Source organism: Saccostrea cucullata, unplaced genomic scaffold, assembly GCF_032062105.1.
Source record: "Saccostrea cucullata isolate Sc308-1 unplaced genomic scaffold, CSIRO_AGI_Scuc_v1 ctg107, whole genome shotgun sequence".
Taxonomy (NCBI): domain Eukaryota; kingdom Metazoa; phylum Mollusca; class Bivalvia; order Ostreida; family Ostreidae; genus Saccostrea; species Saccostrea cuccullata.
This window is the reverse complement of record NW_026928317.1, coordinates 204,734-227,499: the sequence shown is the minus strand read 5'-3', so window position 1 is coordinate 227,499 and position 22,766 is coordinate 204,734. Positions and strand designations below refer to the sequence as shown.

The 22,766-nt window shown below is 30.8% G+C and overlaps 1 protein-coding gene across 32 annotated transcripts in view; it reads right to left on the bottom strand.

Moving 5' to 3' along the window:
- Positions 1–713: 713 nt before the first annotated feature.
- Positions 714–22,766, bottom strand: part of LOC134277185 (uncharacterized) — a 37,330-nt gene continuing 15,277 nt past the window's right edge. For 6 of the 32 annotated variants that reach the window (XM_062759477.1, XM_062759486.1, XM_062759482.1 and 3 more), the window contains 24 exons: positions 21,878–21,937; positions 21,413–21,487; positions 20,930–20,983; positions 19,120–19,189; positions 18,896–18,990; positions 18,491–18,689; positions 16,609–16,682; positions 15,446–15,503; positions 14,902–14,976; positions 14,701–14,723; positions 14,396–14,494; positions 13,837–13,882; positions 13,595–13,609; positions 9,747–9,934; positions 9,468–9,488; positions 7,753–7,813; positions 7,351–7,412; positions 6,868–6,981; positions 5,317–5,445; positions 4,934–5,044; positions 4,246–4,302; positions 3,928–3,978; positions 3,020–3,151; positions 714–2,115 (listed from right to left, as the gene is read on the bottom strand). In XM_062759477.1, the coding sequence (XP_062615461.1) occupies positions 2,068–2,115; positions 3,020–3,151; positions 3,928–3,978; positions 4,246–4,302; positions 4,934–5,044; positions 5,317–5,445; positions 6,868–6,981; positions 7,351–7,412; positions 7,753–7,813; positions 9,468–9,488; positions 9,747–9,934; positions 13,595–13,609; positions 13,837–13,882; positions 14,396–14,494; positions 14,701–14,723; positions 14,902–14,976; positions 15,446–15,503; positions 16,609–16,682; positions 18,491–18,689; positions 18,896–18,990; positions 19,120–19,189; positions 20,930–20,983; positions 21,413–21,487; positions 21,878–21,937 (1,917 nt within the window). In that variant the 3' untranslated portion in view covers positions 714–2,067. Of the gene's footprint in view, positions 2,116–2,540; positions 2,577–3,019; positions 3,152–3,927; positions 3,979–4,245; positions 4,303–4,933; positions 5,045–5,316; positions 5,446–6,702; positions 6,817–6,867; positions 6,982–7,350; positions 7,413–7,752; positions 7,814–9,467; positions 9,489–9,746; positions 9,935–13,594; positions 13,610–13,836; positions 13,883–14,395; positions 14,495–14,700; positions 14,724–14,901; positions 14,977–15,445; positions 15,504–15,856; positions 15,891–16,608; positions 16,683–18,490; positions 18,690–18,895; positions 18,991–19,119; positions 19,331–20,092; positions 20,138–20,929; positions 20,984–21,412; positions 21,488–21,877; positions 21,938–22,766 lie in introns of all 32 variants that reach the window. The other 26 variants (XM_062759497.1, XM_062759499.1, XM_062759503.1 and 23 more) reach the window with 24 other exon arrangements.

The window sequence follows — 22,766 nt, the reverse complement described above, 5'->3', positions numbered from 1 at the left end:
GCCAATCAGAGCAAAGCGCACGTGCATGCGCGTGAGATCTTGCTATTTTGACCATGCCATCTTGTCTCTACTACTAATGTATCCTTACATTATGAGTTTCAAAGCATTTTATCAAAAAATAGAAAAGTTCCGACTATATCTATTATATTGGTTATTTCAAGTGTTGCACGTGCGCGCTCTTGCAAGCACGTGCGCGCAAAATGACCTTGATTCCGCAAATCTGCATAACATGTCTACTTACCCTAAAAAGGTTTTACCTACCTCGGACGAACAGTTAACAAGATCATTCCCGGACAAAAAAGTACCCAGGAAGAAGAAGAAAAATAATAATAATAATAATAATAATAATAATAAGAAACAGAGTAAAACCAATATGTTCCCCAACTTCGTTTGGGGAACATAATAATAATAATAATAATAAGAAACAGAGTAAAAACAATATGTTCCCCAACTTCGTTTGGGGAACATAATAATGAGCCTAATACTGTGTTGTTACCTGTTTTGTCAGCAGGGACGTCTATCAACAAAATAATCGGAAGAAAGTGATTCGAAGATTTTAGGAAAAAGTGTTCGTTTTTCTAGAAATTAAAATTCCTTATTCGTATTCACATTCAGACCTTTATCTGTGTATGTCGAATTCTCTTTGCATCGCCAAGTTTTCCGGGCAGTCTTGCCAAGTTCAAGATTAAACTGTTAAGGAAAAGCAAAAATGATGCATTTGGATAATTTAATAGGGCGTTCACATAACAGGAAAACAGTGTGCTCCTTTGCCTCATTTAATAATACAATGTAGACATAAACCTATGATATAATAAATAATTTCTTTGATTATATGAATGGACGGATATACATATACATAAACAAGTTCAGTATAAAATCGTGTAAAAAGCACAAAAATACATAAACGATATGAAGAAAAATATTTGGAATACAGATGCTGGAGAACATGTAATGTTATAGACAGAATTTACAAATTTTTAATCTCAAAAGACATTCAATCGATAAAGCTTTAATACCTTTTTATAATGAATTTCTGAAATGAAAAAAATGGCGCTAAATGATTCTGAATTAATACAAACTTAAAAAAAATAAAAATCAAACAAATCTAACATTGTTTTCTTTCAAATATAAAATACATAAAACTATGCTTATATTGAAACAGAAAACGTTTTATCACAGCTTCGCTTGATTAGAGCCTTTTTAAAAAATTAATAAAAACTCAATAAAAAGGACATACAAAACCTACTAAAACTGAAAAACCCAAAAATAAATATACAATCAAAAGTCCCTGCTTTTACAAATTTTCACACAGTGACAAAAATTTGTAAGAGAGACTATAAAAACGCGTACTTTTATACATGTACTCTGGAACATACCCATTCTATTTACATTAATACCTCTCGTTCTACATACAGCAGTGAATTAACCTTCCATTCAAAGTGAAAGAATATCTAATTAAATAAGACAAAAATCTATATACAATTGACCAATCTCATTAAAAATCAGATCTTTGATTTACAAAATATGTCCAATTCCGGAGCGGATCAAAGACTCGTTTTTAATGAGTTGGATAAGACGTTACTTCTTTGTGAAGTTTATAAATTATAGTGTATATACAAGCAATTAATTATTCATCTATATATAGTATCTAAATCAAATATAATATTATAGCTGTATTCCAAATGCCCCTGTCACCAAACAAATTCATACTTATACAGGTTTCATTTTTAAGATTATCTTCCTTAAACCTGAAACGAAACTTTCACATCAAAAGGAAGATGCTTGTTTATGAGTAAAATATAAACTTTTTAAATATTTTGTCAGCTTTATAAACATACGTGCTAAAAGTGTATTTATCTTTGCAGGTTAATGCATAAGAATTGGAATAATTATTTTATTTGGAATATCAATTTCCTAACACTATATGAATTTCCATACACAATCAGAGAGTTGAGCTTTAAGTATATCAGATCTACACTGTTCCTGTTTAATATCGTTTCTTTATAAGAGTTTCTTATCAAAGTTTCAAATTTCCCTGTGCAGAGTTCTTCTTATACGTCACTTCCGTTATCCCTCGATTCCTGTCGCGTAAGGTGCACCAACCTTGTAATCTTTCTGTAAATTAAAAAGAACATTTTTCTAGCTTCATCGAATAGATTGTTTTTCAAACATTGTTTCTACACGATGCACACCAAAATCAACATCAGTTTCTTCTTATGCCAATTATTGCCATCGCCAAAAAATCCAAACCTGGTTTACAAAACTTCTTACTTCTAACTCTATTGCATAGAAACTGAACAAATCCCATCCTCTGTAGTATTTGATCTCAAGAATTATTGGTGTTGTTGTTTTCAAACATATATGTAAAAGTGCAATAAACTCCAATTTCATCCTCTTTTTCAAATTGAACCACTCCATAAATAGTGTTTATAGTCGAAAACTCTGTTCATATTCACATGAAAAATTTAAGAGACCAAAGAAATACAGTTCACCATAAGCACCCTTCACCTCCAAACTAAATGGGTTATAACTATACCTACATGTAGGATGGGAGTCTAATGCGCTGTATGGGGCATCTGATTAAAGGTGCATAGAAATATTACAAGTTAATTAAGCATCACATGCTTTCCCGTCATGAAACATGCACTATAATTTTACTGCAGAGGTTATAATTAGAGATCGTTGGCTAAACTACATTTGTAATCAGGTCCCAATTATATTTATTAATGAATGAGGGGAAAAAATTAATCTATGCATACGCTATACATGTAGGTTATGATAAATTTTATGTCATTTGAATATGTTGTATATAAAGCATTAATTATTTTGTTAGTTTCTAACTCAAAATATGATAATTTGGATACAAAATATTTGTTTAATAAAAATGGTTTAATTTTTTAACCATAAACAAATTCCCTTGACCTCCACCAGAAGTAAACTGCTTTTGTCAGTATTTGTAAAAATATGATGGTCACGTGACAAATACGAAACTGTGGCTGGTACCGTCATGGCGACTCACCTGAGGATAGTCTTCTCGATAATCGAACATATTGGCGTGACTACTCGTGACGGTACTCTTTATAAATTTCTTAGGCCTGGCACCCGGGGATAAACGTCCCTCCTGAATATCTCTGGCCGAGAGCATTGGGTTCTGTAAAAATGTACCCTACATCTTCAAGAAATGGCTAAGGATTGACCCTACTTTGCTCATTTGGAGGAACATATGTATCTTAATTTTTAATTAATCTTTTATTTGAATTTTCTCTACTTAATTAGTTCAAGAGAAAATGTTAACTGATAAAAATTACGAATATTTTTCTATCTATATTAAATATTATAATTAAGCATTAAAAACCATTATAATTTATAGCTTTCTAAAATTAAAAGGAACACATCGAAAAGATCAAGACTATTTGATAAAACAATGAGTGTTATGTTAAAGTTAATAATTATTATAGATTCTTTAATGCATATGTTTAAGATGTGGTATAAAGAGTTATATAGAAAATATCAAATGTGATAAAATTAATTAAAAAAAGACTAGTGCTTGTGGTTTTGGTATGGTGTAAGAAAGAATGAATTAAGATTTGTTGTTTGTATGTGCAGTTGTTCTATTAATAATGATGTACACGTTGGTCAGAAAAAAATATTTGTTTGGTTAATGTGAAGCACGTTCAAGCTGAATAACTTGCAAGCAAAAGATGGAAAATCAAAGGATTGGAAACAGTGAACTAGTCTATAATGTTGTGATAGACATAAACAGATGCTTATTTATAGGGAAAAAATTAATTTTATTGTCAGGAATGAAGCAAACGAGTCTAGGTAGGAAAAAACTACAAGTATATAAATAATAGATACTGTTACAGAAAGCTCAACATAAATACAGAGATAGCTATAAATAGAGAGGGGTTCTAGAACTCAGCTAACCTGTCGGGGAGATCTGCTCGATATATATTCATCATCATCTTTTGAAAAGAACTAGAAACAAACATTCAATATGCATAAGTCACAATTCATCCATTCTCTTGTCTATAAACGTTTCGTTTCAAGAATTTTAAAGTTCAATATTTTCAAAACCAAGTAAGCGTTTTAAAATAAGAAATCCGAAGTCTTATGAATAAAATTCTCTGTAGAAATAAGAAAATATCTACATGAATTGAGGTTCAAAAATATGTCAGTTTATTTAATTAATGGCTAGCTTCATGCATTGCACGTAACATATTGTTTAGTAATTGAAATGCGCACCTTTTCTGGTTCAACCTCTGACCAATCGTGCTTCCTGACATATTCTTCGGTGGCTTTCTGTTAAAATCACAGAAGTGCAACCATTTAAATACATTACCCCGTGTAAGCTCACAATTAAAAAAGGTATATATTGGGAAACATCTTGGTTTATCTATAATTGTATAAAATTAAAAAATACACCGTGTTCAAATTAATTTTCAAAGAAAAATCTGTTTAATTTTCCCATTATATACCGACACCAGCACAAACGTACATCTCAGTTTCTCTACTTATAATTTTAAGCAAACTGTCGAGTACTTTGTAAAAATAATTCTTGAAGATTTCATCACTACTATAGATAGCAACTTAAAAACTTTAAAAATAACCAACATTTCTCTCCATATTGGAAAAAAATCTCTATTAAATTATCTTTAAACATAAAACACTGAATACAGAAAATCATGATGCATTGTTTTTTTTATTTGTTTCTGAAAGCAAAACATTAAAGCAATAGTCAAACAATTACACACAAAATACATTCAGACACAACAAGTGCAGAGTACAATTACACAAACAGATAATGTTTTATATTTGTTTTGCTGTAAGTGATTTGTATATTGTTTATGTAGAGTTCAAAGAAAGACAGAAAGAGAGAGAAAGTTCAAGACGAAGGCTCTGGCAAGGGCGTGGGCTTCAGTACAGTTCTTACATCTTTTGTGGGATGGTGGATGATCTCATCCAGATTCATCTTCCTCATGGTGTACCCCTTTGGTGCCCCACCTCCTGGTCTACCCCAGAGGCCATCCATGGTGTCGTAATGCTGAAAAAGGTTTTATTTATTAAATCACTTTTCATTCAGTTACATCATAATACAGATATCATATGTTAGGATATTATATAAAAGTACTTTTTTCCTTTACAAACATTCATCATTGTCTTTTACTTATTTATAATGGGATATTAAATATGAATCAATTTTGATATCGTATGTTTTCATTTAAACAATTTACTATAATGTTATATAAATTTTTTTTCAACTACAAGTTAAATGTTTGAACTTTCTTTGGGCTTAAAACACCCGTAGCTCCTTACCCTTTGGCCTTCCTGGTAATCTTTCATCTTTCCAAGAGCATTCCTGCGGTATCTCTCCTCAGTCATATTATCCAAGAAGTTATGGTACTGCCTCTGTTCTGAGATATTTCTTGGCTGGCTTCCCATTTTCTGTTTCGATTGACAATATAAAAATTATTTTCTAAGAACAAACAGATATTAGTTTTTTTTACAGTGAAACTTTCTAATTTTGATGTTGTATATTTTGAAACCTTTCTTTACACGCTGGGAATTCACGTTCCATATAGTAAATTCAATTGTTAAAAATATTGTCTTACTTAGCTTATTTGTATTGAACCAGCAATTTATGACAAAATTAATTTCATCGTATATTCACTGCAGTTTTCTATCAAGTAATGATTAAGTTTTTACATTGTTACAAGTCATTGACTGTTGTTAAGAAAAGGACAAAAATGATCATTGTGTCAAATTCACAATTTTTTTATTCTTGTTATTGTTAAGATTAATGTTTTTATATTTCAAGTTTTGCATATTTCAAACATTTAACATAAAATAAGTATAAAATTAATATTTTCCTCAAAGAAAAAGTATATACTTGGTAACACAGGTGAAGAAAATGACAAAAATGTGTTTCAGCAAAAAAGGAAGTAAGTGTTCTGTAATCTAATTTCAAAAGTTTTTGCTAATTAAATAGCCCATATTAGTATGACTATTTATAGTAATTATTCAATGACTAGTAAATACTGCCCAAAAGGGGTTGAAAGCAACATTTTAAAGCATAAGTGGACTCACATCTATTTTAAATTTCTTTGTAGTGAATGAAGAGAAAAGTGATTCTGGTAAGTCAGAGTTACACCAGTAGAGAAGAGAGACCAAAATACTAACTAAAAATTATACAAGCATTTTGGCATATATGAAGATTTCTGAATGGACAGAAGTGATGGAAAATGTCCTCACATGAGAAAGTGCAGATCAACAGATATGCCACAAGAGTGTGAAAGTTGTGAAAAAACGACGAATTAAAGCATTTACATAAGGATTAAATATTTTTTAAAAATGTTATATTCCCTTACTCTTAACATATTCCACAAATGGTAGTATTGTACCACCAAAGCAAACTATATAAAAGCTTTCTATTTTTTGAAAATCGAGTTCCTGCTATAGAATGTTGAATAAGTATATTTAGGGTTCCCAAAACTGTTAGTCATAAATTAAATTGCACTATATTATTTTGAGAAAGCTTTTTTTAAAAAAAATCGCCTTGCCCAAACCCCCCTCCTTCATTTATTACAAACGTATATTAATACCCAGTCATAGAAAACTATAAGTTGTTTCAGAGACAGGAGTTTCTGCTACAGAGTGCAAGGTAAGTGTTACCTATAAGGAAAGCCACACTCTATAGTATACCTGTAGGGACACGTCAGAATTGCCCAGGTGATGATTTTGTAAGGCCCCCGTTATGGGGTCCCTTCTGGGTTTACCAGTTAATTTATCATCAATAATAACTGCCAATTCACCATGCTGTAATGAATATCATATTTTGTCGTTACTTTCGATTTTGTTTGTAATTACCTGTAATGACACGTCAGAGTTACCAAGGTGATGGTTCTCCAACAATCCTGTAACCTTGTTACGTCTGGGTTTGCCTACAACTTTATCATCAATTAAAACAGCCAATTCTCCGATCTGTAAGAGATGTACACATTGAAAAAATTAATAGTTGTCATTTCTTGCTTTACCATTTCCTTGGGTATGATAAAAACGTTTCCTTCTGACTGGATCTGTCCTGCTTTTCTAAGAGATTACATTAATTAATAATCTTAAAGCAACAACACTAATTGCAAAGAGTCAACTAGGATATAAATTAATGCATTTAAAAATTTGAAACATATGACACATTTAAGTCAATAACATAAGTATCATTATATAATTTTAGTTACTCTATTATCTCTCGTCTTTATAAAATAGAAATTTTATTCAACAACTAGACAAGAAGCCTTTTGACCTATTTTATAGTCTACATCATCATCATCATCCTCAAGCCTAAGACCTTACCGGCTTTCTCTTTTCCTCCATTTCCATTTTCTTCTTGTATTGCTGGTTCTCCATTTGTTGACCTGAAATTCAGAGAGAGAAAAATGATAACAAAATGACTGAAAAAATACTTTTCTTAAGATGAAATCCTTCATGACAATCTTTCAGTATCATATTTTTTTGTAATATTTATATAACCAGATTTGGAAGTGCATATAGCTGTAGCAGAACCATCGAAGATGCAAGATGCAACATTGGCCAGCACTCTTAAACAGAGAGACTTTTAAAGTGGAACTAAATATTACAGTTACAATAGGAAAATGTTTAAAAAAAAAAAAAAAAAAAAAACAGCAACAATGCATAAAATATCAGATACTAGTAGTACTTGGATATAATTACTAAATGTAAATATATTTTCTTTACCTAATTCTGCATAGTAGATTTTGGCTTTGATTGCGTTCTGTCTTCTCTCGTAATCAGACAGCTAAAAATGAAACAAAAGCAATTATTTTTTGTATGTCCATAATTTTTTTTTTTCATCTCTCAAGAATTTTTTCAAGACATCATACTCTGTAAATTCATGAAATAAACCATAAAAAATTCTCTAATATCAATAGATTGAATACATGTACATGCATTAAATTATAAATGATATTATTATTTAAATGCTAATTTTTTCTTAAAACAAAAAAAAAATCCCCTGCTAATGCAACTAGTATTTAATTATGCATTATCCAACTACCCATGCAAAATATATATGTACGATATGTTACATGCATGAGCTTCTAGATATACAGTAATGGTTTATATAAAATTTGTAAATCGCCTAACAGTGTAATTAGCAACGCAGACCATGCAATAATGAAAAATATACATGTATACATCAAACAAGATACTGAACAACTTTCTAGCCGCTGCATCAATTAGTAAGAAATAATTGCCGAAGGAATTTGCAGCATCTTCAGACTTGAGCAATTTAAACGCGTGATACCTAAATTAAGCGTGTTGAAGTATTTTTCGGTATAAGGTATCTTAATACTTAATTTGAGCCAGGGCGAGGCAGTGCCCACTGTAAGAAAATGTAGAAACTGCAGGATGTTACATTTTCTTAGATCGGAAGGTCAAACGAAAATAACACAGCACTCTTTGACAGGTACAGAAAGAAGCTACCAATTCTTGGTGGTCATATGAGTATCTCAACAGTTATGACAGCTACTATTATGGCGAATATCATTTTCATACATGATCAATTTTGCTCATTTGCATTTTTGGTGAAGAACATATACTCTCATCGCCATTTTAATCAAACATACATTTCTACTACTCTAGTCTATGTATAACTTTCAACAGAGCTCTGTTCTTTAGATATTACTGAAATTACTCCACTTTCGGACCTTACAACCCGGATCCATAAATTATTTTAATACAATTTAAAGAGATACACACATAGAAAAAAATACCAGAATACAGCTAAAATAGCCTAAACTATTAGTAAGGCTACATATCCTTCGCCATCTTGTAGATTTTATCATAATAATCTAACTACGATTGCTCTTTGACACTGTGGTATATAAAGAATTTTTTTCTTGGATCAAACCAGTAAATTTTGATGTTTTACAACAAATACTATAATTATATTTGTTCCATTTTTATTTAGGACTGAAATAAATTCATGATGCGGAAACAGATAGCAATAGGACATCTTAATCGTCTCAGGTAGTAGTCTAAGAAACAGACAACAACAAAAACATCAACTGCACAAAACACGACTGAGAGGAAGTGAAAAGAATGGATCAGGAGATAGGTAACAAAATAATCATGTGAACACGAGAAAGCAAAATAGGACACAACGTCATTGTCATTCATTTTCAAGAATTTTACAGAGTTCACAGTGCAAAGACGAAGTTCAAAGCATATACACATGATATGTTAAATAGAAAGTGAAATGATGTCGTTATTATTCTTTTCAACTTTGAAACATCATTAGTTTGTCAAGATGATAGCATATAATTAATATCAAAACAGCAATAGAAAACATTTCTGGCAGTTTTTAAAAAGTTTCAAGATATGGTGTCACTAATTGACGAAGACCTTAAGAATGACACCCTGGTGCACTGTATGTCCTGTAGTATACTTACGTTGTTATGCAGATAATGCCGCTGCAAAAAGCATGTGATTTAAGGTTGGCTTTAATCTTTTTTTCTTAAAACACATAATTTCATAGGTGCAAGCAATTTAGTAGAAGCAAAATAACACTTAAGTAAAATTTTCCCCATCATTACAAACATATTTTGGTAAAACTACCAACCATTCCCTCAAATTCAATTTAAATATCCCATAAAACTTCCAATAAAAGTGTACCGTTTGAGAGTCAGTGAAAGTGCAAAAATAGAACAAAATTGTTTTGCTATACATACATCTGAGTGGCCGTGTAATACTGTGCTGATTTTCCCGCTGTAATCCTTAACTGGTGCCCCTCCCCCGGATCTTCCGAAAGGATGATAGATGGGATGCAGCTCCATGTTTGGCTTTTTGGGTTTTCCAATTCTGCCCAGATTGTCGTACTCTTCAAAAGGGTTGGTGGCGCTACGGTTTGTTTCGGGGGCTGTGAGTGGAGAAAGACTCGGGGTTACTTATAATCCCAAGAGAAAATAGAAAAAAAGTATTTGCTGTCCGCCATTTTGAAACAATTTTTCGTAATTTTCATCATTCATATATTACATTTATCTTTTCCAAAACTGGTTTTATATATAGTAAATAATCAAAAATAAGAAATTTGCATTACAATAAGATTCAATAATTTTGTTGCAGATTAAAAATCTGGTTTTAAAAAGCAAGTAGGTAACACAGCATTAAAATTTGGTTAAGCCAAAATTGCATCATTCAAAGTTGTGTTATCAAAAAAAGCAATTTGACTCCGAAATTTATATGGTAAGCATACGATAAAGTAAAACATGCAAAGTTTAAAAAAACTAAAATATGTAACGAGGTATAGAAATAACAATAAAAGCATTATATTTAGATTAAAATTGTTGTGATTTTTAAAAATTATATATTTATCTGTGAATTGATAACAAGCTGTGTTCCAAATATAGCATTTTAATGCATCATAAATTAAAAAAAACGGTTTCGATATTAAGAAAAATAGAGATATTGTGTAAAATCTTATGACCACTTTATTAAATCGCTATTTTTAAAATTTCTATTATATTTTTTAATTTAAAAAATATACTACAGAAAGTCACATGCATGCAATTTCATCGATATAAGATTGTCATAAAAAACCTTGAATTTTTAATTTCGTTTCAAAAGGGTACATATAGACTGTCAAGGTAAACAAATTTTATTAGGATTTTATTTTAAATATTTTGACATAACATCACATCAGATGAATCATATATAAAGGTCTGGAATAGCTGTTCCGATATTAAACTTTCTTACCAAATATTACAAAAATTAATTTATTGCCCTTAATTACATAGCTGAATTACATTGTCTTTTTAGGCTAATTTTACAACAATTATGAATGTCAAACAAAAAAAAACACCACTTGTCACCCATTCTCAATATAAGGGCTCAAATGATGTCGCCTCATTTTCATTTAAAAGAAATACCACTGATGTAATTTTTAAATCAACATTATAAATAGTCATATAACAATGAATAAGAATTCATATAATTATCGATCTGAAAGGGTATTTAAGGAGTTCCAAATTCAAATATAGTAGCCTATTTGAAATGTACGTTACTGTCGCCGAGGCAAATGTTATTCTGAATCCCCTCTGTGTAATATATAGTTTTGATTCTCAAGTAAAAATTTTCTGATAAGTTAAACCTTGTATCATATATATTTCTTTTCATAACAATAAATACATTTTCTTTGTGATAATAAATAATTTTTATTGTGCAATGTCCCTGTCGCTTAATTCTATTTCAACCACATTACAAGCAAACACAAAGATTATACACCTGATAGTTTTGTTCTCCTTTATTTATTGATGGGCTTAATTTGAAATTTCAAAGGATTAATTACTCCTACTTAGATAATGTAACATGAAATTGAACAACTTGAGCAACTTTTATAAATATGTTTACGGAATGAAAGACATTTTCAATTAGAGATAAAAAGAAATGTACGTTACCTATATTCTTCCATTAAGAATACATATTAAGTAGAAAATATGAGACGACTCTGAATAAGCAACCCCTTGTATCCTGTAAACTGGCAAAGACGTTTTGTTTAACACAATTAAAAATTATTTTTTACATGAAAAGTGATCATTTGAAATGTACGTGACTGAAATGTACGTTACCATGAAATTCGAATTAAGTGAATCTCGCACGAATTTTCATGTATTCACATACTTTCACACACTCGAATGTGTACACAAAGGATAGAGGTCGGCTTAATCCCAAAATTAATGAAAAGAAACGTCTCTGCTGAAAAAAATATATTATCAATTATTATGTAATATAATTTTGATACCTGGTATATATTTCTGAATACGAAACCTGTATGATGCATTTCTTATGATATGCAGGTTCAAATAGTATCAATATATTGCGCGTAACGTATGCTTGTGGAAAATTGATTTTTATATTTGAAATGTACGTTAATGGTAACGTACATTTTATGTATTTCTAACTGACATTTTTTTTAATTTAGTCAATGAATTGCGTTTACACAATCCATTTGACAACTGGCCACATCTAAATGCACCCCAATCCTTGTAAATGTTTTAAACTGTTACCACATGCTAGAAAATTTATTTCTAAGTGTCTTAAATTCATCTTTGGCAACCTTTTTGCAGTTTGTTTACTTTTCATGTGCGTTTTCGTTAATATTAATTGAATTGTTGTTGATAATTTAAAACAAGGTATGCATAGGCTTATAATTGGTAAAACAAAACAAAACAAAACAAAACAAAAAAGAAAAGAAAAAGAAACAAAACAAATAAACCTAGCACACAAGACTGTCACGTACATTTCAAATACTGAAAGGCATACAATACTCAGTTTTGTTTGAATCATTGCATTTTGGGTTATCTTTTTCCAGATCTGCTGAAAAGCACGTATGTTTGTGTTTTGAAAAACGATGTTGCAACATACTAAATGAAATTGTTCACAAGACTGTCTGGACATATTCGAATAGATTTATGTTAAGTTTCAATGGCCAAACAAACATTTGTTAGATCATAGCAAAATACATCTGACTCTTATATTTTTTGTCTGTAACCTTGTACACAGTTTAACTAGGCTACGACCGGTGTCAATTTCAGCGAAACAGCACAAAAGAATGGTTATGAACTGATTTCCCCAATAATATGTGAAATTTTTGACATTCATGTAGTTGATGACAATAACCTCGTTTGTTACATTATGATTTCTTATATTACTGCCTTAAAACGCTTCATTGATATGATTTTTATGTCAATAATTGCTTTTTTTTCAATATTTTCTTATTACTAATTTACATATTATTACAAAATGTAATATTCTGAGGCAATCGTGTCTTTATAGTGGTGATTGTGACATATAACACAACGTGATTACATAGAGAATCTTTTTTGGAATAAACTGAAACAAAACGATGAATTTTTAGATGAATTTTAGATGAATTTTAAGCTTTTTATTAAACAGAAATATATCTTGAAATGTACGTTACATTTACATAGTTTTCTAAATCGGCATGGATATATGTTAAAAAAGACAGTAACTACAAAATAGAATTTTACTACATGTACATGTTAGGTTCCAGTATCTATTAAAAATGACAAGATTCCATGATCGCTCTTAACAAAACAGAGAGAAGAATTTAAAGCATATATTTAAATAATGTTTTTACACATCTGGATCAAAAAGTAACCTTTGTTTTTTGAAAGGAAAAATCAAACGCACGTTCGTATGCCGAGAAAATATGTTGCTGACAGAGTTGGTAGGATGTGCCGGTGTTAAGATGAGATATTCCAATTGTGATTTTAATGACTACATTTTTTTTGACATATTTTTTAGACATTGAAGAAAGAGTAACGTACATTTCAAGCTACATTTCTGAAAAAATTACCCTCTACTTTATCAATTTCATGTAATAATTTGATGAAAAAAATCTGGAAACAAAATCTTCAGATACTTTCTTTCAAAGGTAATTGATAGAAAAATTGTTATCTTGAACTTCATTTTTAAAAAAATCAGAGAGGCATTTGTGCCCTTATATTGAGAATGGGTGTTGTAAGAAACAATATACAACAACAATAATTTTTCTTACTACGTCTATAGCTATCTGCTTGAAATAAAAACAATATCATAATTCTTAACTTGTTTTAAACACTTTTGATTAATTTCGATTTTTTGACGTTGTCAAGTATTAAATGTTGTATTTTCATAAACATTTTCCCTATCATTTTAAAAACTGTACTTTATGTTTAAAAATGATTGGAATTTTGTGAGTTTAAAGGAATGGTTTTAAGGTTGCCGTGAAGGTTATGTTAATAGCAAAACAATATTAACCTGTGCGGGGATTACCTCCTCTTTCATAAGAGTCACTGTATCCATTCTAAAAAAAAAATAAACAAAAATTACACATAATTTCTAATGAATAATACGGAGTTTAGGAACTTATATATTTATTTTTCTTTTTATATTTTTTTTTCTAATCATTTTATCAATTAAAAAAAATGTTTAATATAAGAACAGAAAAGCAAACACTATCACCTCAAAATGAGCAAAAATTATGTTTATCTCAAAACAGATCAAGAATAGAATTGGATACATTTTGAAGGAATAACTGAGTATAGGCAAATGTTTAAAAGAAGAGTACAGAGAAAGGCATCTTCTTAATTACATAGATTGTATTCAAGTCATGTAATTGTGTATTTTGTAATTAGAATAAAAAAAAAAATTTGTTAACATCTATATACTTTTTCCCAATCCAAACATAATACATGGTTAGATTTTAACTCAAGGATTATGAAATAAAAGAACACTTCTCAAAAGGTTATAATTTTGTTTTAATAATACAGAAATTGATTTTCAGTATATACGAAATAAGTCTCAGTTCACACGCTACCTTTTTCCTCCTGAAGGATTTTCTGATGTTCATCAGATATCCATCAGAATTTCTAAGGGGGTTCCCAGTTCCTTTTCCCCAAGGATCAAATTCATCAAACTGTTAAATCAGAGAGGGTTAGGCAAGAAAAGACAGAAAAAGAAAGAAAGTCAAAGAATTAAATAGAAAGAAGAAACTGAAGAAAGAATGGTAAAATTAAAAGAAAAAATCAGAAGAATGAAAGAAAGAGACTTTTCACCAATTATCCACCCACAGAAAGTAAGATATATATGTATACATGTATTATCTAATCTATCATTAATTACCTGTCTTCTCTCTTGGAAAGAATCTACAAACAGACAAACAGACCAGTTAGAAATTTTTAGTGATTATACAATGAAAAAATAAATTTGAACATTTTACTCAAGAAAATTGTATGAAATCTTTTTACATAAATTGAGACATGCAAAAAAAGATTTTATAATTATTCATCCTTCGTTACAATTTTATGGTTGTGTATAATATACCTCTAGCCTGAACATTCATAAGCTCAATTGTGTCCAGAGTATTGTAAATTTTCCTTTTTAATCGCAAGTGATTTCCTGCATTTTGGGAATGAAAAGAAGGAAGAGAGACAGTAGAATTAGTGCAAGAAAGTGAATTAAGAAGCAAGAAAAAAAGCTCAGCTGATGTTTGTTTAAAATGCTAGGAATGATCAGTTGGAATATTAAAGACGATTGATAAGTAGAGTAAGGTTACAGAAAAGTAAGATGATGGATTTTTGTTGTAATTGTAACATAAACAAGAAGGGGTATTGTAAGCATGTGCAGAATAGAAAAACAGAATAAAGACTCTTAGGAAACTATAAGATTAAGCACAGAAAAGACAAAAGAAATAAAACCAGCTGAAGAAGTAAAAAAAATATACAATAATATCCGAGTCTTCAAAATATGTAACCAGGTGGCATTACCCAAGTTTACTTTTAATCAAGAGAAAAATACATCAAGATGTATCAACATTTAAAAAGAAAAGGATAATGAAATTAAAACAGAGACAGAAGAGTGTACTTGCCAGATTTTGACAAATTAGGAGCACCACCTCCTGGTTTCCCGAATGGAAAAGTAGCACACTGAAAGAACATGTATACAGTGTACACAGAAAAATGGAAGAAAAAAGAAATAAATGTATCAGAGAAAGTCATGACATAAAAGATATGAGAAAGGAAAGACAATAAGAAAGAAAGGAATCTTCTTGAATGCAAATGTATGTCCACTAGACCTATCCACACACAAGAAATCAAAGCGTATGAAATAAAACAGTTGGCGTGTTCCGCTACAAGAAGCGTGCTGAGCCTGAGAATACAAGCGGTAGAAATTAATTAATGAAAGAAAAGACAGGATGCTAAAATGGAATGAGAAAGAATGGAAATTAGTAAAGCCTGGAAGCTTGTCAAACTGTGTGCAGCCATGCAGCATAATTTACCTGGTCTTCTCGGTGTGACAGCTGCAGCTTTTAACTTAAAAATAAAAATCAAAGTACATGTATGTGTTTAAAAAATCATTCTGTCCGTCAAGCTATATGATCTGTAACACATAATTACTTTGGTTCATTTATTAATATTTAAAACAAGCTTTCTGCTGTTTTTGTGTTTTTCTGTAGTTTTTTTTTTCTTTTTTGTACTGTTGTACCAATTTTCCTTGGTCCTACTTTTTTCTATTTCAAAATGTTTTTATCAAAAAAGAAAACCATACTATATTCACGTCAATTTTTTTTTTTTAAATAGTAACATATTAATGAGGCAAGTGTTTCTACCTTTTGTAATAGAAAAAATACAAATTATTTCATTCAAATACTAGTACATGTATATGATCTTTGCAACAATATCCACTGTGCAATTAGTAGGACTCAAGATTTAAAAAAAACAAAAGCTAAAATTCTTTCATACTTAATTGTAAAATTTCTGGATGAAATTGGGCTGTACATCTATATCTTAAATCCCCTTTCTTTGGCACCCATATTAACTACACAAGAGTCAAAAATGCTGAAAATTCTGTACATTTTCTCACATCAGGCACATGGCTAAACCCCTCAAAGCAATTTCCAATTTATTTTCTCCTGAACAGAATAAGTTACGTCTTTTTGACTTTTTCTCGTACTTTATCATCAAAGTAAAGAAGTAACTTTAAACAAAGAATTGCCCGGATTGAAAATAGTTGCCATAGTGATATACTCACGTGATCTAGTTCCTGTTTGAGATTATGTAATTTCTCCTCTTGGTTATGGAGCATCTCTTGCTTTTGTTGGATATCTGCAAAAAAGCGGGTTTTTTTTTAACAAATCAATATTTTACTATATTTACTTTTAGTTATTCCTTTTTGCCGATTGCCTCTTGATTATTTCGTTTTCTAAACCTGACAGGCTTTTTTTTAATTCTATGATATCCACTGAAAGCAATGTATTTTTACTTTTTTTATGACCTTTTCTTGCTTTTGTTGTACATTACATACAGTGACCTATACCGGTAGGCATTGAAAAGTTTTGTGATGTGATGAATTCATTTTGTGTATGTAATGTACTTTTTTTATATTCTAGAAGGGTTGATCCAAATGTAATGTCACAACTTCAATAAAAATCTTAATAAGTAGATGTTATCAACAGTATTTGACAAACTAGTGTCCCCTTTCCATTTTAATCTCTACCTTAAAATTTTATTGAATTACTCAGGACATAAAATACTTTTCTAAAATATGAGGGAAAAAATAGGGTTAGGTTTTTTTTACGATTGCCGCTCGGCAAGAATCTAACTGACGTTATTATGACGTTTTATTTCAGCATTCATTTTCAGTTTATCTGCACCTGCTTTGCATTGGCGTCGGAAGCAAATTGAAAGTGGGGGGGGGGGGCTAAGTGTCTAAAAAATTTTATACATTCAAAAAAAATCTGACAAGCAAAAAAAAAAAAAAAAAAAAAAAAAAAAAAAAAAAAAAAGGGTAATTCCAATTCCCAAACACAAAAATCCTATTTCGTGGGGGGAGGGGGAGGGGTGTAGGGGTAGGGTAGGTTCGAACTTCAGTACCAAAATTTTTTTTCTCCAGACATCACCACTTTCTCAATTTTTAACCTATACCTAGACGTATCTGTGGAAAGTGGGGGGGCTAAACCTACGAAGATACGTTCAATGTCTATATTAAGTATATTTTTTGCAAAATAAGTGGGGGGGGGGGGGGCTAAGCCCCCCTAGCCCCCCCCCCCCCCCCCGGTTCCGACGCCTATGCTTTGTTAAATACCCCCAGTAACCTTTTCTCCTATTTTGCTAACAATCTTCTTAAATGTTTTATGTTGTTTTAAGTTGTAGGATTAAACGTATTTGAACTGTTCCAAATGTAATTTTTTTTACGCTCTCCTTTTTTGCATAAATCTGGTGTATAATCAGATTTGAAATGAGTGTCGAAGAAAATAGCTACGTCGCTAGATTCTTGTCGTGCGGCGATAGATAAAACCAAAAGTTGTGTTTATTAGATATTTTATAAAGTATTGCATATATCTTCATGATTTTTTAAAGCAAAAGGCAAATAGCATGAGGTATAATGATGTAAATTGTTGATAAAAATTGACTATTATTAAATATTTTTATACAAGTTGTAACATTACTTCTGGATGAACCCATAGGGAGTCTTTCATATGTTATTAAAACATAAACATTAAAAAAAAAATTTTCAGTAAAAGTTATTAATTCTTAGATCTAGAAAAATGATTAAAAAAGCTCATTTCCGTGTTTTGGATCGTAAACTTGACTTCACAATGTTTCAGACTCTATGTGAGTATCAGCAGATCTTTTACATAGATTAAGTGGTTATTCAAAATGCATCATGCTTCATGCTTAAGCATGTGCGCAAAAATATTATATTATTGTACAATGCAACTGCATTTCATTTTTCTAAAACCTTATTGTTGTAATGAAATTCAAAATTATCTAGGTTGCAATTGAAAATGATCATTGATTAAAAATGCATGCAAAAATTCTTGTAAAAAAAAGAAGCTTTTTGTTGGTTTTTTGACGCTCATGCAGTGAACAATTGGCGAAAACGCTGTCAAACGACACAGAGAAAAAATTACTTAGATCCATAGCGTATTCCTGTTTCGCCTGCGGATCCTTTTCATATCGCAAGACATTTTCAACTTCCGGTCTGCTGCGATCCTGAAAGCGGAGTATTTTGGCAGAGTTCATATGAGTTTTCACGTGATTTCCGGAATCTGTTCTGAGAGGAGCACCTCCCCCAGGGGTTCCAAGACGATCAACTATAGATCCAGTAATCTGGGTAAGGTAGAGAGAAAGAAGAAAGATAGACAAGAGAAGGAAAGCGAAAGAAAGAAGCATGACAGAATGAGCAATTATTTTTCGTTTATCGCTGATGAAATTTTACTCAAAGACTATATATTTTGCGTTCGATAAGAAGTGATTTTCCCCATAATTTACAGCAAAATATTTTATCATATGATTGTCGTTATTATCAAGCTTACGCCTGTAGGGGGAGCTGGAGCCATCCCTCCTTGTTCGTTTTGACCGTTTCTCGGTGCGGCGGGGGGAGAATTATTCTTTGGAGACGTATTGGCCGCTGGATTTGAAACAAACTATGATTTTAACTTACACTTCATTTTATAATACGAAAGGCAGAAGATATAAGATTAATATTAACTTTCAGAGAAAGAATGGGGTCGCATAACAGTAGTAAAATTGCCCTTACCTGGGTCTCGTTTCATCTGTTCAAGCCTTGTGCGATCTCTTGGTCCTGATGGATCATAACCAGGTCTGTCCTGAAATTTATGAACCAATTCATGCAACACTGTGGGTTTGCCGGGATGAACTCGGAGATGCAATGGATTTTCGTCATAAGCGAATAGTTGCCAGTTTTCCATAAATTTGTTATGATTGTTGGCATCATCGCTCTGATCATCCTATTTAGAAGGAAGGAAGGAAGAGAGAAAAGGAGAAATAAGAGATACAGATTAAAGAAATGATAGAGAGATAGCTGTAGTTAAATGAAATACTGAAAAAAAAGAAAAAAACAGGAAGTGAAAAAGAAAGATATCAATTTAATAAAGATAAAGAAGAATGAGATGAGTTAGTTGAAGAATGTAGAAAGACTGTGTCAACAGACTGCTGAAAAGAAAGAACATACATAGTGCCAGATGGTCTTGTAAACAGACAGATATTAAGCTGAAAATCAGAGATAAAGGAGAAGAGAGAATAGAAGATAAAAGACGAGACAATCAGAGCGGAGTCGTTCTATTCGCTGATGACAACATGATCTTTGTCAATTAATGAATAAAACATTAAAAATCAATATAAGTGACTTTAATTTTTCATTTGAAACAACGATTCTTTATGCAGTTTTTTTTTAAGTTTTATCTTTTACATTTTTTGAAAAAAGATATGAGGATTACCAAATTATGATCAGTATTTAGGTGTAGAAAGTTACTACTGTGTAATTAAAATAAATGAAAATATCCAAGTGAGTGTTAGTAAAAGGTGGATTGTGTTAGTTTTCTTTTATAAAGGTTAAAAATAAACAAAGTACACTACCATGGCGATTTCCATTTTTACTTTCAAATTTGAGTTATATATTAACGGTTATCTATCTCCTCTTTGTTTTTACTAACTGTTATTCACAAACAAAATCACAGCAAATGTATGTAATTCAAACACTTTGAAATTACTTGTACGTATGGTCTTATGTCAAGCATTTTTTCGTTTTCTGTGGGCTGCAAAACAATATGTAAACAAACTTTATATTTTAGTAACTGCCCCAATATAAGTACCCTTTAATCGTCTTACAATCCCAGCTATTTCACAATTGCATACCATGACACAGGTTAGTATAAAAGCATTACTTATAAGGCTTTGTTCATTGCATAACTATTAATAGAACTTTCAAAAGGTCGCATAAATCTTTTTAAAATCCAAGAACTTTGACTTGTTATTCATGAAAGATAGAGTATTATTTTAGAAATATGTAAATATCCGAACTTGTTTTTAGGTTTTTATAATCCATATTCTTTTTCTTTAAAAAAAAAAGGGGGGGGCAAACAAATGTTTTCAGACTAAAAGGACAACTTTCCTTGTTTGATTTCCTATTACGATAAATAATCAAATTAAGGTGAAGGACAAAATCTCTACGTGAGATGAATGAACAGAAAAACTTACAATGGACCCCAAATTGAACAACAATAAAAGATCCGGACTTTACTTCACCTCGACACTGACAGAGAATTAGATGATTACAGCTTATGAATTCCAATGTAACCTGTACAATAGATACTGGTTATCGTAAAATCTTATTGAGGAACTGACAAATTTAATCAATTTATATGATTGGCAGAATTCAGACACGGTTAAAGCAGGACTGAAACCATGCGTTGATATTTAAATGTATCTATTGTACGGGTATTAGAATTGCATGAAAATAACTACTTTTTATGACTAAAAGCATGCTGTTAGTCGGCAAAGAAATTATCCTGTCACCGAGTTTAGAATTTCGTTTTGTACAATGATACCTGGGCTATTTCTTTCCTAAAATCAATCCTTTCTAAATCTGGGTAGGCAGGCTCCTGTTTAGAGAACAAAACATGTGATGCCAAAAGGATTCCAAACTTGGAAACCAAAATTAAAGAGAACTAATTACTTCGAAAGGACCCTGTTTTACTCATTTTATATTAAATACGTAAAATAAAATAAATTTTTCAGAGTATTTTTGTTTTAATTTTTGTGATTGGTCAAAAAACTTGACACAGAAATTGATTCGCTTACGAAGTCTTGAAGCTGTCAAACTAGATCGTGACGTAACGTATTCACACTTAACTGCAATCTATAGTAAACCTTTCAACGTGTTTTGTTGTAATTTTTTTAAAAAGTACATTATTTCTACTCGTATATATACGTGTGTACCCCAAGTTAGATATCGATGGTTATAAACCCCCTCCCCATTTCTGTGTCCCTTGTTCATTATAATCAGAGTAATGTACCACATACATGCTTACCCATTTATCTTTATATACATGTTTCTCCGGAGGTTCGAGTTGATGTTCGGTAAATTTCTGCTTTCTGGCATCGGCCTGTAATTGTGTGTACAGATTGAATGGACAAGCAAAAAATATGCTCAGCATAATCTTGCATGTATATTTATGATTACTATTGCATTTATATGTAACAATAAAGGATTTGGGGATATTTTGGATGGATGGATTTGGGTCAAATCAGTCGGGACAATGTGTTAATAAGGCGTGCAGATTATAATTCGTGATTAAAGACAAGCTTGCTTTTGTGTATAATTTAACTATGAAAAAACTTGAACTATAAAAAGACTATCCAATCACTTTAATTTCTTAATATATCTGAATGAAATAAATGTTTTAAATTTTCAAAAATAAAATAACATTTGCTACGACATATGATACTTTTACACAAGCTATTCTAGACCTACACGTCACATCCGGTGGACTTACCATCGGAGCTCCTCCCCCTGGTCTCCCCCAAGGATTGTAATTTTTTAACATTTCCATATCCTAAAATTTATTATCGAGAGCACGTTAGGATGCACAAGCATTAATTAGGTCAAATTACAGCAATTGTTCTAATGTAGATTAAAATAGCGCTTCTCATGCAAATCCATAATTGACAAGGTTTCTTGTTGGTATGTTGTTTAAGCCATGCTTTTCTTGAAAGCTTAAGTTAATAGGACCGTGTATGTTTTCTTTATGTTAAACTACTAGTACTATTTCATTAACCGCCTTAGAATAGTTCCATGTATTAAAATAGCATCAAGGCCGAATGATAATTAAAATTCATGCAACACTGATGAAAACCCTGACCACATACATTTGTATTTTAATAACTAGAGAAACAATCAGAAAAAAAGACAACTTCCGTGTAAAATAATTCACTATTTAAAGTCACAACAACTAAGGTAAATATCTAGATAAAAGAAAAAAGGTTATGTAAGTGGAGTCAGAAAAACATCTTCCTTTGGTAATGCAATGCATATGTCAACTTAAAAACGACACATACTCATTTTACTAATCTAACTCAAAAGTTTGTGTAATTGACAGTCAAACGTCCACATTTCATCTATACTTAGTAAAAGATGTATTTATAAATATACACTAAGAAGAACAATATTCAAACCCGGCTGAGCCACCTACACTAAAACAATAGAGAAAGTATGGCACGCCAAATTCACAAAAATGAGATAATCATAGTTTCACAATTGATAAACTAGGTTTATCGACTGTAAACTATAGTTTAAAAAACCGTAAACTATAGTTAACGATTCATCAAGTATAGTTTTCATATATACTATATTTAACGGTTGTTAACTATAGTTTAGAATGTTAA